The 15,457-nt window shown below is 34.0% G+C and overlaps 2 protein-coding genes across 2 annotated transcripts; both read left to right on the top strand.

Annotated features, from left to right (window-relative positions):
- The first annotated feature begins 5,822 nt into the window (after nt 1–5,822).
- Nucleotides 5,823–10,558, top strand: LOC135138492 (probable multidrug resistance-associated protein lethal(2)03659). Its single transcript, XM_064068465.1, has 8 exons — nt 5,823–6,044; nt 6,093–6,145; nt 8,245–8,337; nt 8,435–9,025; nt 9,070–9,239; nt 9,281–10,084; nt 10,143–10,304; nt 10,353–10,558. The coding sequence occupies exons 1-8, from the start codon at nt 5,823–5,825 to the stop codon at nt 10,556–10,558; spliced, it is 2,301 nt and encodes a 766-aa protein (XP_063924535.1).
- A 2,320-nt stretch (nt 10,559–12,878) lies between these two features.
- LOC135138491 (ATP-binding cassette sub-family C member 4-like) lies at nt 12,879–14,381 on the top strand. Its single transcript, XM_064068464.1, has 3 exons — nt 12,879–12,891; nt 12,942–13,098; nt 13,151–14,381. Exons 1-3 carry the CDS (start codon nt 12,879–12,881, stop codon nt 14,379–14,381), a joined length of 1,401 nt encoding a protein of 466 aa, XP_063924534.1.
- Nucleotides 14,382–15,457: the final 1,076 nt, after the last annotated feature.

Below are 15,457 nucleotides of genomic sequence, written 5' to 3'. Positions count from 1 at the left end.
CATGCGATTAAAAAAAAACACGATTTCCCGCACTTAATACAAAAATAACTATTTTTGAGAAACAAGATCTGATGCCTAAAATTTAGACGAATACAATCCAGAGATCTATAAAAAAATATTACGTTACACCTACGTACCTATATGTATAAAAGTGACAAAAAGTTTTCACACTGATAATGTTATCATTATGAGTAGTAAATGGGATATAACTGAAAAAATAACTTAAAAAATGAAGATTCTTAACTCCAATACTATTCATACAGTTTAAAACCTACCTGGTAATTAGGACAACGAGTTATTTAAATAAAGCTATATAGCTAATGTAACCACTGCCTTCCATTATCAAACTAAAATAATGATAACATTTTTCATGTGTAAGTACGTATAGAGCGGCTATACTTATTCATTATAGTCACATAAAAATTTCCTTAATTGCTGTTTTATTCGACTCCATTTCTAAACACAAAAATTGGTCTAAAGAGTTTAGACAGTACTTCCCTCGCTGTCGGAAACTTGACGACTGCATGCCTATTGTGTTTTTTTTTTTCTCATTACATTTTTGTAGTGGGAATTTAAAAAAAATTGTGATGACGTCATCAACATTTTTGCACGGACACGTATATCAGTTGGGATAGATGTAGTGTAATACTAAGAATAAAATTATTGTATTCCCAAATTTTCGGGAAAATGAATTGGGTAGTTTTGAATATTGATTTCTTATAATCAATAAAATAACGAAACAATATACTCACGTATACGGCGCCGGTGTGTAATATCTAGAGAGCGGATTTCTGTCGGGCTAGGCAAGGCCAAACTCGGTACGGCTCGTCCGGGATGCGAATTCATTGCGGTTGCGGATTGCACTTCGTTTATTTGAGATCAGAATAACGCTGTTTCGTTGCACTCTACTGTTAATTCCCGTTCTCATTTACTTAGCCGTTTGATTAATAAATCGTTAATTATATTTATGGAATTAGTACTGATTAAATTCAGTGATTATCTATCATCCGCTACTGAGTCCCGGCGATCCAGCGCGTCCCCACCTATAATCGTGACGTAGCCCGACAAAAATCCGCTGTCTAGTAATATGAAAGGCAACTGAAAATCGTTTATGTATAAACATTCTTAATTTAAGATGACAAGCGTAACAGCATACGTGAGAGTCAAACAGAGAAACTGTAAACAAAACGACCATCGGTTTGATTGCTTCGACTTCCGCTTATTATATAAAACATTGGGTTTTATTTTAATTCTTGACGTTGAAATTCACAATTGGTTGATTATAAACATGTCTATTTCACATTCGCGGAACCAAGTGAGCGCATAAAACAAATGCAGGTCTGTAATGTTAAAGTCGATGTACATAAGAGTGCTACCCTTATGTTTCAACCGAGTTTTTCTTTTAACAAATTTTCTGTCTACCAAATTGGGTTGCTTGGGGTGTAATACTAATAATAAGTGTTGTCTTTAATTTAATCAATAAAATAAATTGACTTCATTAACTTTTTTGAACCACCTCTTAAGAAAATCAAAAAAATATGAATGGAATGATAAATCACAAGTACAAACTCATCATATTTTTTGCATTTTAGATAGGATTTATTCAGCAAAATTTAAGGGTGACGTCATCAATTTTTTTAGGAGGGATGAACAAATACATTTTGAACAAAAGTTTACCATGCTTATAATAACTTTAAAATATTCCCAAGATTTCAAAGCATTCGGTTTTGTAATTCCTGATTAAATCGATAAAATAAATTCACGCCTTCATTAATTTTTTTGAGTCACCCTGCATATGCAAATCCAAAAATATGAATGGAATGATAAATCACAAGTACAGACTCATCATATTTTGTACATTTTAGATACGATTTATTCGGCAAACTTTTGAGCTGACGTCATCAGTTTTTTGTAGAAGATAACCAAATATATTTTGACTAAAAATTTATTATGCTCTTTATAACCTTAAAACATTGGATATCTACTGTTACAGTTCTTATCAAAATTTGGCCCATTTTTTCCAAACTTTACGATAATTTCACCTAGCGCTTATCGTTAAAACTGACTTAACCGGCTATTTTTGTTTTTTATATTACCATGATTTTACTCTAATAATAATACAGACGATTGCTTCAGCCTTCACACTTACGTGAAAGTAGGTCTATATATAAATATATTCAAATATTATTCACACTTTAATTAAGCAACATAACATTACTTGACGATAAACTGCAGAGTCAAACACTATATTTTCCAAAACGATAGTAACTTTCGCAAGTATTTTCTTTAAAGCTTAAATGGACTATTACAAAACAAACAAGAAATTAATTAATCCGGAGAAAAACAGACACTGGATTTGGAATTTATTTTTCTTATAAGTTAACAATCAATTCCAAAAAAAAAACTTGAAGTTTGTGAATAATTACGAATTTTAGATATACAAAGAATACATTCATCAAGGGTTACAGAACAGACCTGACTCAAAATGATATATATCAAGTGCTTCCCGAACATATGTCAAAAACATTAGGAGATAAATTAGAAAAGGAGTGGAACACACAAATGGGTGAAAATAAAACATCTTTGGAAATGTTTTGGCAGACAATATCTTGTAATAATGTTTAAATCCTAAATTTAAACAATAATTTCTAAAAATTAAAATTTCCTCTTTACGAGGTCAAGACCAACGACGCGAATGTAGAACGCTGAAACATGGAATTGCAAGCACCAGAACTACGAAACGCTGACCACTGCACGTGGTTGAAAATGGAACTACAAAGATTGAACAACTTGAACAGGATACTGCTCTGATTCAAAGCTTCACATCTGATTTAGGTCTCGGTGATCAACAGATCAAACCGATCAGATTAGGAAAGTTTGATCTCAGCAGACAGCCCTTGTCACGCCCAATTAAAGTCCACTTCTCATCCCCTGAAATTGTCCATAATATTGTCCGAAAGTTCGAAACTTTAAGAACAAATGATAAATACTCTGCACTAGCAGTATCCTATGACCGGACTCTTAAACAAGCGGAACTTTATAAGGCAGTGAAAAATGATCTCAATACTCGTTTACAACATGGAGAATCTAATTTAAAAATAATATATCGAAATGCAACTCCGACGATTGTGTGTTATACTACCAAAATGCAAGAGGGTTGAACTCTAAAACACATCAGTTATACTCGAGTGCTTCGGACTTAAGTTTTGATATTATCTTATTTTCTGAAACTTGGCCAAATTATTCTGTTTTCAATAACGAACTATTACCCTGTGATTATTCCATTACTCGTTGTGATCGTGACCATGCCCGCGTTAATCGATCTAGAGGCGGTGGTGTTCTTATTGCTATAGCATCTAAGTATACGTATACAGTTATTAATACATCATTCCAGGTCGATATTGTCCCTCTCATTGATATTGTCTTGTGTAGAATGCGTTTTGGATCTTTAAATTTAGTTTTAGAAGTTGTTTATGTTCCCCCAGACGACGTTTCTGTGGCTGTTCTTGAAATTTTCACTTCTGCTTTGGAACAACTTCTACTTGACCAGGATTTTCTGATAATAGGGGATTTTAATATACACGACATTAATTATTAGGCTTCATCGCAAAGCAATAAGTCTTTCTGCTTTCAGCAGTTCATTAATGTTCTCAACATCAGGCAACATAATAACATTCGCAACTCTCTTGGTAGAATGTTGGATCTAATACTGGCTAACAGTGATAACTTGACAATATCTACTTCTCACTGTGATCATCCTTTGGTCAAAGAAGACAAGTACTATCCGTCGCTAAGCGCCACTATGTCCGAATTTAAGCGTATGCGCACTTTGGTAAAATTTCAGAGAGGTACCTCGAGGATTCCAAACACGGTTTTCAAGGATTCTTGCACATTCTCTAGGCCTGTTGACGTTGTAAACGGCTTTGCTAACCATTTTTCTATGCAGCCGACATCGCGATGGATCTTTCTGATTTAACAAGTAATATCTTACCCCTCAATTTTGTATCCGTAGAAGAACAGCAACTTATTAATATCATGGCAAAATTTTACAACAAGTTTACTGCTGATGACGACCTTATTTCTAGTTTCTGGATTCGGGACTGTAGATACGTCTTAGCTAAACCGCTCTCCATAATATTCAATGCTGCTATCGAAAGCTCGTCTTTCCCGTCAGTATGGAAACGTGCAAAAATATTCCCGATTTTGAAGAAAGGAGATCCCTCCATGATTCCTAACTATATACAGGGAAATTGCTATTTTATCGAACTTCTCAAAAGTGTTTGAGCAGGTGCTTAATTCAGCAATCTATAACCATGTTAAGAATTACATTTCACCAAAGCAACATGGTTTTGTTTCTGGCCGCTCAACCGTTACAAATCTTGCTACAGTTACTCATTCATTATCTTGCTGAAAAGATTGATAATCGTGGTCAGGTCGTTATTATTTATACGGATTTTAGCCGAGCTTTTGATACAATTCAGCATAATATCCTATTACATAAACTTAGCTACTTTGGACTTACTGATAGTGCTCTGGCACTGATTCGATCTTATTTGTACGATCGAATTGCTTATGTTTTTTACAATGGTTACGCCTCAAGTGAATTCATCGTTGCACCTGGGGTTCCACAAGGGTCCAACCTTGGTCCTCTATTGTTTATTCTATTTATTAATGATCTTCTATTGCAACTGTCTTGCCCAGCTTTAGCTTATGCGGATGATGGAAAACTTTATCATGAGAACTCTTCAGTGGGAAATATGGACTTGCTTCAATTAAATTTAAATAGGATTATTCAGTGGTGCGAAAGGTTCAAACTCAATCTGAATGTGGATAAGTGTTGAACGGTTACTTATACGCGGACTCTGACACCCCTTAATACCTCTTACTATACCGCCTGTCTGGAAAATGGCGGATTAACTCTTCAGTACGTTATACACAGGGGTTTCGGGAGTTTTACTTTCAAAAATTCCAATTTATGTTCCACGCATCTCTTCGAGGTCTGATGTTTCATTTCGTCCCCCGGCTGCAAGAACCGACGTGCTGCGCAGAGCTCCCATCAACATCATGTGCAAAGCGGCTGATCGCACCTTTGACGACATTTTTGCTTAATTTCTGCTTAAATTCTGCTTAATTTTTCTTTTTAATTTTTTTATTTTCTTTGTTAATTGTACAATATACATATTTTCAGTTAATTTATATTTGTGAAATATTATTACTTTATTTATTTGTCTTATAATTGGTTATTCCATTGGACAATAAAGACTATTAATATTATTATAATCCTTAAAATAATAATAGAAATAAACAATCTGCTAGGTACATCTTAAGCACGGATTACTAAATTCTTATGAGATGCCTAATTAACAAATTATATCATATTTGCGTTAAAATTGCTATGTTTAGGCAATATTTAACTCAATTGGTTATAAAAAATTGTGAAATTTCGGTATACTACTTTTTTACAAAAACATACACACCTAAATTTAAAAATAAGGGTGGGGTTCAACAATAAGTTACAATTATACGGGGTTATTTGTGTAAAATTTATCTGTCACGAGGCGATGCCGAATTATTTAATATCCCTGATTATATCCCTGCATCTACTATTTTTTCAACACCGACGGCATGCGGTCCTACTCTTCATTTCGTAAATAATTTGACATAAATTGAAAGCATCTGAGAAGAACTGGACCTCAGAGACAGATTCGTTCATTTTGATAGCAACGGTGTTTATTTGCAAAAAAAAATGTGAATTCAGACTTTTGAGTATGCTGAAATTGACTTGTAAGCAGTTTGAGAAGTAGATATGTTGGTTCCGAACGATGTTGCTGAAACGGCGACCAACAATTTGCTTCCAGAAAAATCAAGAAAGTTGTTTGAAAGAGAGTACACGAAGTTTTGCAGCTGGAGAAGTGAGAAAAGGGCCGGAGGAAATAATTCTCGCCTATTTGTCCGTAAATGCAAAGAATGTCAAACCTTCAAGTTATTATTCAATGTTAAAGGCCGTTATTATATTCGAAGAAAAAATGGATATTAACAGATGTGTACCTACTTTTATCTTGATTGTGATTTAATATGAAAAATTAATGTAGTCTGAACAAGCAGTCATTAGGTTGCAAGTCCAAGAAGTCAAAGATTCTTATGGGTGAGAGGGTAGATAGGGAATACAGAAACGCTTTGTATTGTGCTGTATCAACAGAAAAACCAAATGAAGATATCATACACTTACTAACACAAAATGGTTTAGATGTCAAGGCTAAAGATAATAATGGGACTACAGCAATACATCTTGCATGTGGAGCTGGTAATTTAAATATTCTGAAACTATTACTTCAAAATAGAGGAGAGCTTGGACTTTTGAACAACGATGGAGAAAACGTTTTGCACTTTGGCGCATCTCAACAAAATAGAGATATAAATTTAACACTATTCCTAATACGTAACGGTTTGAGCGTTAAGAGCAAGGATAACACAAAAACAACACACTGGTGCAAAAAGGAATCGACCGAACGATGCAGATTAACACGACGACGATGTGTACCATTGTCGTGATGTAACCCTAGAAGTATTGGAAATATTTTGTTGTCTTTTTACTCCTTCTATTAAAATATTACTTAGTTCAATTTTCACTGTCTGTATTTTTTATTGTTTGTATGTTTTGTATTTAATGCTCAAATATGTTGTATGAAATTGTTATAAACTATAAATACTAAAAAAGGTGCTCCTACCTCTGCTCTTCTTAAATTTATTCCCCATTTTAATTACAAACATTTCAAATTTTAATTTACTTTTTTTGAAACGAGGAAAATTTAAATGTTGTCATGAACAACGTGACCCCTTTAAAACATTGAGTCACCTGAGAATCCTCTGTGCCCAGACATAATGTTATGGTACATGCATGTTTGCCTTAAAATTTACTCTCAAGGAATGAAATGTGCCTTAAATGGCAACGTTAATTCTGTAATTTTTTACCATAAATAAATATTGCAAAATTACTTTTTTTGAGAAAAAAATCAGTCTAATTCATAAGATTTAGAAGGATATAATTAACAAATCTATAAAAAATTATGCCATATGTGACCATAAATTTCAGCTTAGGAAGAGCGTTCTCAAAAAAGTAATGTTTCACCTTCATATATAACAGTGACATAAAATTAACATACTGATAGCGTTATCAGCCGTAAAAGGGATATCATTGAAAAAATAACTTAAAAAATGGAAGCTTATTAACTCCAATGCCATTCGTGCGGTTTAAAACCTACTAGGCAATTAAGACAACGAATTACGTAAACAAAGCTTTGCAGCAAATGCAACTGTATAATAGCGGCTACAGTTATAATTTATAGTCACATAAAAATTTGCTTAATTGCTGTTTTATTCGACTTCATTTCTAAACACAAAATTAAAGCGTTTTAGTAAGTAGTAGTTTTGCAAACCAAAATGATTAAAGGTGGATATTTTTCAATGGATTGCCTGAGAACAAAAAAGATTATTATTAATAATACACCGAAAAATGTTCATCCCAAGGAAGAAGCAAATTTTTTGTCGCATTTTCTCTTTTGGTATGGATTTTCCAACGTTTAACTATATTATACCTTCAAATTTTAGTTGGCAGCTGAAAACAATTTTAAATTGTTCAAAAATGGAGTCACTGACGACGACTTCATCACACCGACAAGAGATCATGAGACACAACTATCAGGAGACAGATTGGAAGCGCTATGGAATAAAGAAAAAAATTGTAGAAAAAACCTTCTTTTACCAGAACAATGGCACAATTTTTAGGCATCAAATATGTGCTTTGTGGATTATTTTTTTGTATAGCAGATTCACTATCAATGTAAGCATAAAATCATACCTACAGTCTAGTGACATCGACATGACTAAGTTAAAAAAAACTGCCACAAAAACTAAAACTTAATGATTTTAACATAAATAAGAGTCATAATAATATTAATAATCGTAAGAATTCTCCATGACGCAGTTCAGCAAAACATCTGGTAATGCTAAAGTTTACATAATGCGTAATAGAAACTTAAAATGGAACCAAAACGCAAATTTCCTCTACCATATACTAAAAAGAAAACTGTGTTATATAAATGATACTGTTACAAACTCTTTCAATCTACCGCTAGTAAATTGTACCTTAAACTATCACATTTTACAAAATCATAATCATATTTAATACTGTTGCACATAGCCTTTCGGACGTAATGCACAGTATTTCAGATTTTTTTTTACCAGAGCTGCTGCTCGAAGACAAAAAGTGACTAGAGAAAGAGACAATCGAATACCTATAATGAACGATATTATTTTTAGAATGAGAGAGATCAAAACGTATGTTTGGGAGAAACCTTTTGCTGAACTCATAAATAAAATTAGAAGGTTTTAATTTTTAAAATCAAGCCACTGTTATTAACTTGTTAAATTTTAGATGTGAACTTACCCATGTGAAAAAGCTGAATCGCATATCAAACGATAACATTACGATTGCGACGTACATTCACAAACTATCTGTTTACGTATTTATTTTAGTTTTAACAGCGACTGGTACTCCTTTAGAGCCACATTTGATTTTTATGTCTATAAACGTATACAATTTACTTAAAACATCGGTGCATCAAGTAACTTTTGCTGTTAATTTAATATCAGAAGTTAAAGTGTGTATAACCCGCATCGAAATATTTTTGCTATCGGATCACGAAGCTATTGACAAACAAAAAATAGAAGAAATGCAAGGTTGTAAAATATATGCTCGTAATTTAACGGCTCAATGGAACTCATCACAAAAGGCGACGATAAAAGACGTAAATTTCAAACTTGATTGTGGTCAGCTAGTTGCAGTTACCGGAGACACAGGGAGTGGAAAGTCTTCTTTATTCCAAACTATATTGCAAGAACTATTTATAGTCGACGGAATTCTCTCCCAGGATGGTTTGATATCTTATGCATCGCAAAATCCATGGGTGTTTTCGGCAACCATCCGAGAAAACATAATATTTAATGAAGCCTTTAACCAGAACAAGTATTTGAATATCCTTAAAATTTACGCTTTAGAATATGACATAGCTCCCATGGAGACAAAACTTTGGTAGGAGAAAAAGGAGCAATGCTAAGTGGAGGCCAAAAAGCCAGAATTAACTTGGCACGAGCTATATACAAAGGTGCAGACATCTATCTTTTAGATAATCCTCAAGCGGCGATGGATGTATGTGTCGTTCGACACATTTTTACCCAATGTATTTTGAAATTTCTCAATTTCTCAATTATTCGGACAAAGTATATGTTCTAGAAGACGGGAAGGTAAAGTTTTCCGGAAAATATGAAACACTAGAACAGACCCCAAATAACGTACAAGAAAACAGAAACAAAACAGTGACAAAATTTTGTGGAAAAAGTTGTAAAGCCCAAATTGAAACTAAAGAACACGCAGGTAGTAATAAAGTCAACACATATACAACATATTTGTTTGCCAATGAAAGCCAGTTCTTCGTCTATCTTCAATTCTTCCTTTTCATTTCAACTCGAATTTTTATGAACGGTTCAGACGTGTTCTTGTGTTTCTGGATCAACCTGAGGCAAAATCCTACTAAATTTAGCATAACACTGTTGCAATACATTTCCGACGTTAAATGTGTGTACATTTACAGTGGATTTATACTAATAGTGGTATTTTTGTTTCACATGGGTTCTTTAAACTTTGTAGAATGCTGTAATAAGTGCTCCCTTAAGCTACACGATACGCTATTCAACAAAATACTGTATGGAACTATAAAGTTTTTCGACAGTGATCCATCTGGTCGAATTGTTAATAGAATTTCTAGTGATATAAGTGCCATCGATGAGACCATCCCCAAAAATGTGTATCAAGTTGCAAGACAAATTTGTACTGTGTTAGGTATTTATGTCGTGGTCAATGCAGTAAATCATTACATGATTGCACCAACACTGGTTTTGTTGGTAATTTTTTATTACTATTTGCAAGCTTTCCGACCAGTACTTAACAAACTGAAGAGAATCGCCGCCACACGTAAACTTGTAGCAAAGATCGGGACTACATCTTCCATTGATTTCATTTTTTTAGGTAAGAGCCCTATTTATACTCACGTAGTAGCTACCATTGACGGATTGACAACCATTAGAGTTTCAGAAGCCCAAAAATACTCTTTGTCAAAATTCGAACGCTATCAAGATTCCTATACCTCGATTACACGCTTTGCACGCTTCTTATGCATTTTGGACAGATTTCACTTGCATGTTGTATGTAGCCGTTGTTATATTCTTTCTAATAATCTTCAAAAAGAGCAAGTAATTTAGTAACTGTTGACGGTACTCTCATGCAACTTTTTTAGGTGATATGGTGGGAAACGTTGGTTTATCCATTACACAATCGCTCTTAATGATTTCAGCGATACAGTACATGATCAAGATTTATGGTGAGCTTGAAACACAAATGACTTCAGTTGAAATAGTTGCGGAATACGATGACCTAACAGTTGAGGATAATAATAAAAGTGAAATTAATCCTCCTGCCGCATGGCCTGCAAGCCATATGTGAATTTTTTTTTAAGAAGTGTTTCTAAATACTCTTTTTCATTTTATGTTAACTTGAAATAATGCAGTTTTTTTTTGTAAAGTAATGCGTTTATTTATTATTAAAGCTATGTTAATAAAACGCATAAAAGTGACAAATCATTCCAACGGTTCCAGTGCCGTATCAAATTTGGCAGAAGGTGGTGTTGGCGAATACCAAATAAGGAAAATTTCAGGTCACAGCAGTATGGGCTCAATCAATTCATACAGTTAAACTGAATTGATTTCAAAAATGGGAAATGAAAATTTGTCAAGCGAAGCTACAAGTGATAAAATTGCAACGAATAACTATTATAACTGGATATTTTATTATTCGAATAAATAACCTTTTAAAATAATTTAGTCAATCCTTATTTTTGTAGAATGTCCAAAATATTCACCTTAAACACACGTGCAAATACCCGGGTATTTGGATAATGCATCGAATACTTGGTCATATTTTTCCGTTGCTAGGTGGAAGATGCGTTAATATGATTGGTTGAAATTTTCTGAGAAAAATTGTCATTCTATAATTATGTTCAAAATACATTGCCTTGAATTTCATAACTGTCACTGTCAGATGTAAATGCGACGTCCTAGCTGTTTCGGGACAAATTTTAATTTAGTTTTGAAAAAATGAGAGAAAAATCGAGTAAATCAGATGTGGAATTTGATAATATTCCACCTGAAATTATAAATTCGGTAGCTAATATAATCCAGAACTTCCTGCCACAAAAATCGAAAAAAAGTGGAAATCGTCGACTCTCTGGAAATCTTAATATTAATTCAGTCACCTTTTCTGGTCGTGGACAAAATGCAGTCTGTTACTAGGTTAGAATAAAAATTCGATCTACGAGTGGAAGATTCCGAACGCGAGCGTCAACGAGTTACAGAATATACTATTATAAGATACTGCATACGTGGGTTGCGAATCCATATTGAGTTTTTTCTTAGCCATCCATTTTACAATTTAACTTTGGAACTCCAAAATCAAATGCTCTGAAATCATGCAAAGGTTTTAATGTTTATAGGAAAGGAAGCATGATAAATCGTTAATGAAAACTATTTAATTCGTTTAATTCGCTCATAGGCTTCATCTTCATCTTACAATTGTGCTGTTGTGTTGCATAGTGTATTTCGTATGGAACATTTTGACCTCTTGGATATCTACTGTTACAGTTCTTATCAAAATTTGGGCCATTTTTTCCAAACTTTACGATAATTGCACCTAGCGTTTATCGTTAAAACTGACTTAACCGGCTATTTATATTTTTTATATTACCATGATTTTACTCTAATAATATAGTCGTTTGCTTTAGCCTTCACACTTACGTGAAAGTGGGTCTATATATAAGTATATTCAAATATTATTCACACTTTAATCAAGCAACATAACATTACTTGACGATAAACTGCAGAGTCAAACACTATATTGTCCAAAACGATAGTAACTTTCGCAAGTATTTTCTCTAAAGCTTAAATGGACTATTACAAAATAAACAAAAAATTAATTAATCCGGAGAAAAACAGACACTGGATTTGGAATTTATTTTTCTTGTAAGTTAACAATCAATTCCAAAAAAAACTTAAAGTATGTGAGTAATTACGAATTTTAGATATACAAAAAATACATTCATCAAGGGTTACAGAACAGACCTGACTCAAAATGATATATATGAAGTACTTCCCGAACATAAGTCAAAAACATTAGGAGATAAATTAGAAAATGAGTGGAAGGCACAAATGGGTGAAAATAAAACATCTATACCTAAACTTCTTTGGAAATGTTTTGGCAGACAATATCTTTTAATAATATTCACCTTGGTCATCCCTGTGACAATAACGTATTTACGATAACACAATAATAATTTCCCTTCACTTTTAATCATTTGTTTAGGTTCTTGCAACCAAAGATACTAAAAAAATTCATTTCATACTTTACACCAAGACACAATAATCTAAGCAGAACTGATGCGAGCTTGTATGGACTATTGTTGATCATACTTTCGGTTATAAGACTTCTGTACATGCACAACTTTTTTCTAAGGGTTTCAGAATTTGGGATTAAAATACGTGCTGGATTCACATCTTTAATCTACAGACAACTTTTAAGAATAAACCCGTCAGTAGTTCAAAGTGGCAAGATGATAAATCTGATAACCACAGATGTGAGTGAATTTGAAGAAGCTGTTTCTAAATTTACCAAAATGATAAAAGATCTATCTAGGGCTGTGGCACTATGTTGTGTCCTATATTCAGAAATTGGATGGTTATTTCTTATACTCCCCACGATAATTTTTATTAGCATGTTCCTCAACAGTAAGCAGGCAAAAACTAAGATAACCATTTAGACTTTAAATTTTTTTCAGCATGCATAGCAGCTTTAGTGCGTAAACTTAAATTGAAATCTTTGAGGAAAACTGATGGAAGATATCAAATAATAAAAGAAGCACTAAGTGCAATAAAAGTCGTCAAAATGAACCTTTGGGAAGACAATTATGAAAAGAAAATTACTAAAATCAGAAAGTAAGCAGGTAAAGAAACAACTGATTTTATATTTGTTTTTCTTGATTTACAGTGAAGAAATTCATCTTATACGCAACATCAATATATTGTTATTTCTAAAACTGATACTTTCTGAAACATTTCACAACGCGTCGTGGTACATAGTTGTAGCAATATCCATATGGTTCAACATCCATTCAACTGCCGGAACATTATTTCTTATAATACAGAGTCTAAATATTGTTTCATTTGGCATGAGAGTCAATTTTCCAGCTGCGATACATGAAATAGCTACTTTAATTGCCGTATTTAAGCGAATTGGACAAACACTTCGAATTCAGAGTGATGAATCATTCGTGGAAGATAATAAGCTTTCACCAAGAATTCAGATGAATTTACAAATTCAAACTGCAGATAACGACACACTAATAAATTTGAACAAGTGTAACATTGCAAGAGGAATAACAGCAATAACAGGACCTATTGGCAGTGGCAAAAGTCTTCTGCTGAAAGTCCTCACAAAAGAATACAAAAATGTGAAAGGCGACTTAGAACTCGCCGGTAGCATTTCTTACGCATCACAAGAACCTTGGCTTTTTCCATCGACCATCAAACAGAACATCTTATTTGGAAGTGATTACGACGAAAATCGTTACTTAGAAGTTTTACGAGTTTGTGCTCTACTTGAAGATCTACTTTCTTTAAGCGATGGTGATTCTGCACTTGTAACTAACGGAGGAGCTAATCTAAGTAAAGGACAACAAGCTAGAATAAATTTAGCGCGGGCTGTTTATAAAGAACGTGACATATATTTATTAGATGATTGCCTGGCTAGCTTGGATGCAATTGTTGCAGATTTTGTATTTGAGGAGTGCATTAAAAAATTTTTGAAAGACAAAATAGTGATCTTGGTTACTCCATCCATAAAGTACGCCAACAGGTCCGACAACGTCATAACAATGAAAAATGGTAAAATGCAAAACTCGCACCTCATCCAGTGTAACACCCCAAAAAGCACTGAAACTAAAAGTATGAAATATATTGAAAAAGATAAAGCAAAAAGCGAAAAAGAAGAGTCAACTGGGGAACAAAACTTTGACGATGAAACCCCACTGATTAAAAAGAACATAGAGATCAAAGAATTATACACAGAAACGAAAGTAAAAGGAAAGGTTCAATTCGAAACGTACAACAAATATATTAAAGCAAATGGAGGCATGGTCAAAATGTTTTCACTTTTACTTCTCGCTGGAATAATTCAGTTTTTAAAAAGTTCCATCAATCAAATGGAATCCGTTTGGTAAGTGATAAGTATTAATAAAACGAGCACGTGTTGATTTGTGTTTATTAAACCGCTTACAACTTCATGTCTTACCTATTCGACTGTCTGTCTCGAAGAGGACGAGTCCTTGCAAAAAAATCAGTACCTACGCTATGCGCAGTCGCATTCCATAACATCTTATTATTAACCTACTTCCTACTTAACCTACTGTACACTTAATCTACGCCTTAATTAATACATTACATATCCCCCCATTTAAGATAAGTACATTTAAAAAAACCCGAATGCGCCTAATATTAATTCCTAATCTCTGTAACGTGCTGAGATGTTACAAGAACGCTTTGGTCTATCGCGTACCGGAATGACTGGAATAGGATTGGGTTGCGGTTCGAGAGATGGTGTTTGTTCTGGTGGTGGCGGTGTGGCTGATGGCATTGTTGGTTCCCCAGGCATCTTCTTTTGTGGTACTTCTTGGTTTGTATTCGCTGGTTGTACTGTCTCTGACTTGCTGTCCTCAGTGCTTGGTGCTTCAATTCTTTTTCTCATTTGATCAACGTGTCTCCTCCATTTTTGTCCATCTGATAACTCGGACGTGTAGTTTCGTGGTCCCAGTATGTCGATGACCTTTGCTTCCTGCCAAGTTTTGGTATTAGGCTTCCGATAGTCCCGAATCCAAACTATACTTCCCTTCTCAAATGTTGGAGAATCTCGACCTTTATGGTTAAATTGCCTTTCTGTGTCTCGGTTTGTGTCAAGTCTCATTAAGTTGAGCGTCGTGTGGAGATGTCTACCCAGCATCAATTTCGTTGGCGCTTCATTCGTTTGACAGTGCGTGGAATTTCTATACCTGAATAAATACCTGCTGACAAGAGTGTCTGTCGAAACGTGTCGGTTTCTTTGGTCTAAAAGCGCTGCCTTGAAGCCTTTCTTAAAACTCCTTACTGCATTTTCTGCTGCTCCATTTGTCTCTGGTTTGTACGGCGGTCCGGTAACGTGCCTTATTCCATTTCTTTTTAAGAAAACTGTAAACTCCTCTGATGTAAGCTGTGTACCGTTGTCTGATACCAAAGTCTCTGGAATTCCCCATCTTGCACATGT

The sequence above is a fragment of the Zophobas morio genome, unplaced genomic scaffold, assembly GCF_036711695.1.
Source record: "Zophobas morio isolate AGI-343-1 ecotype UQ-CSIRO unplaced genomic scaffold, CSIRO_AGI_Zmor_V1 ptg000030l, whole genome shotgun sequence".
Taxonomy (NCBI): Eukaryota; Metazoa; Arthropoda; class Insecta; order Coleoptera; family Tenebrionidae; genus Zophobas; species Zophobas morio.
The sequence above is the reverse complement of the archived record's forward strand: the minus strand, read 5'-3'. Positions and strand labels throughout refer to the sequence as shown.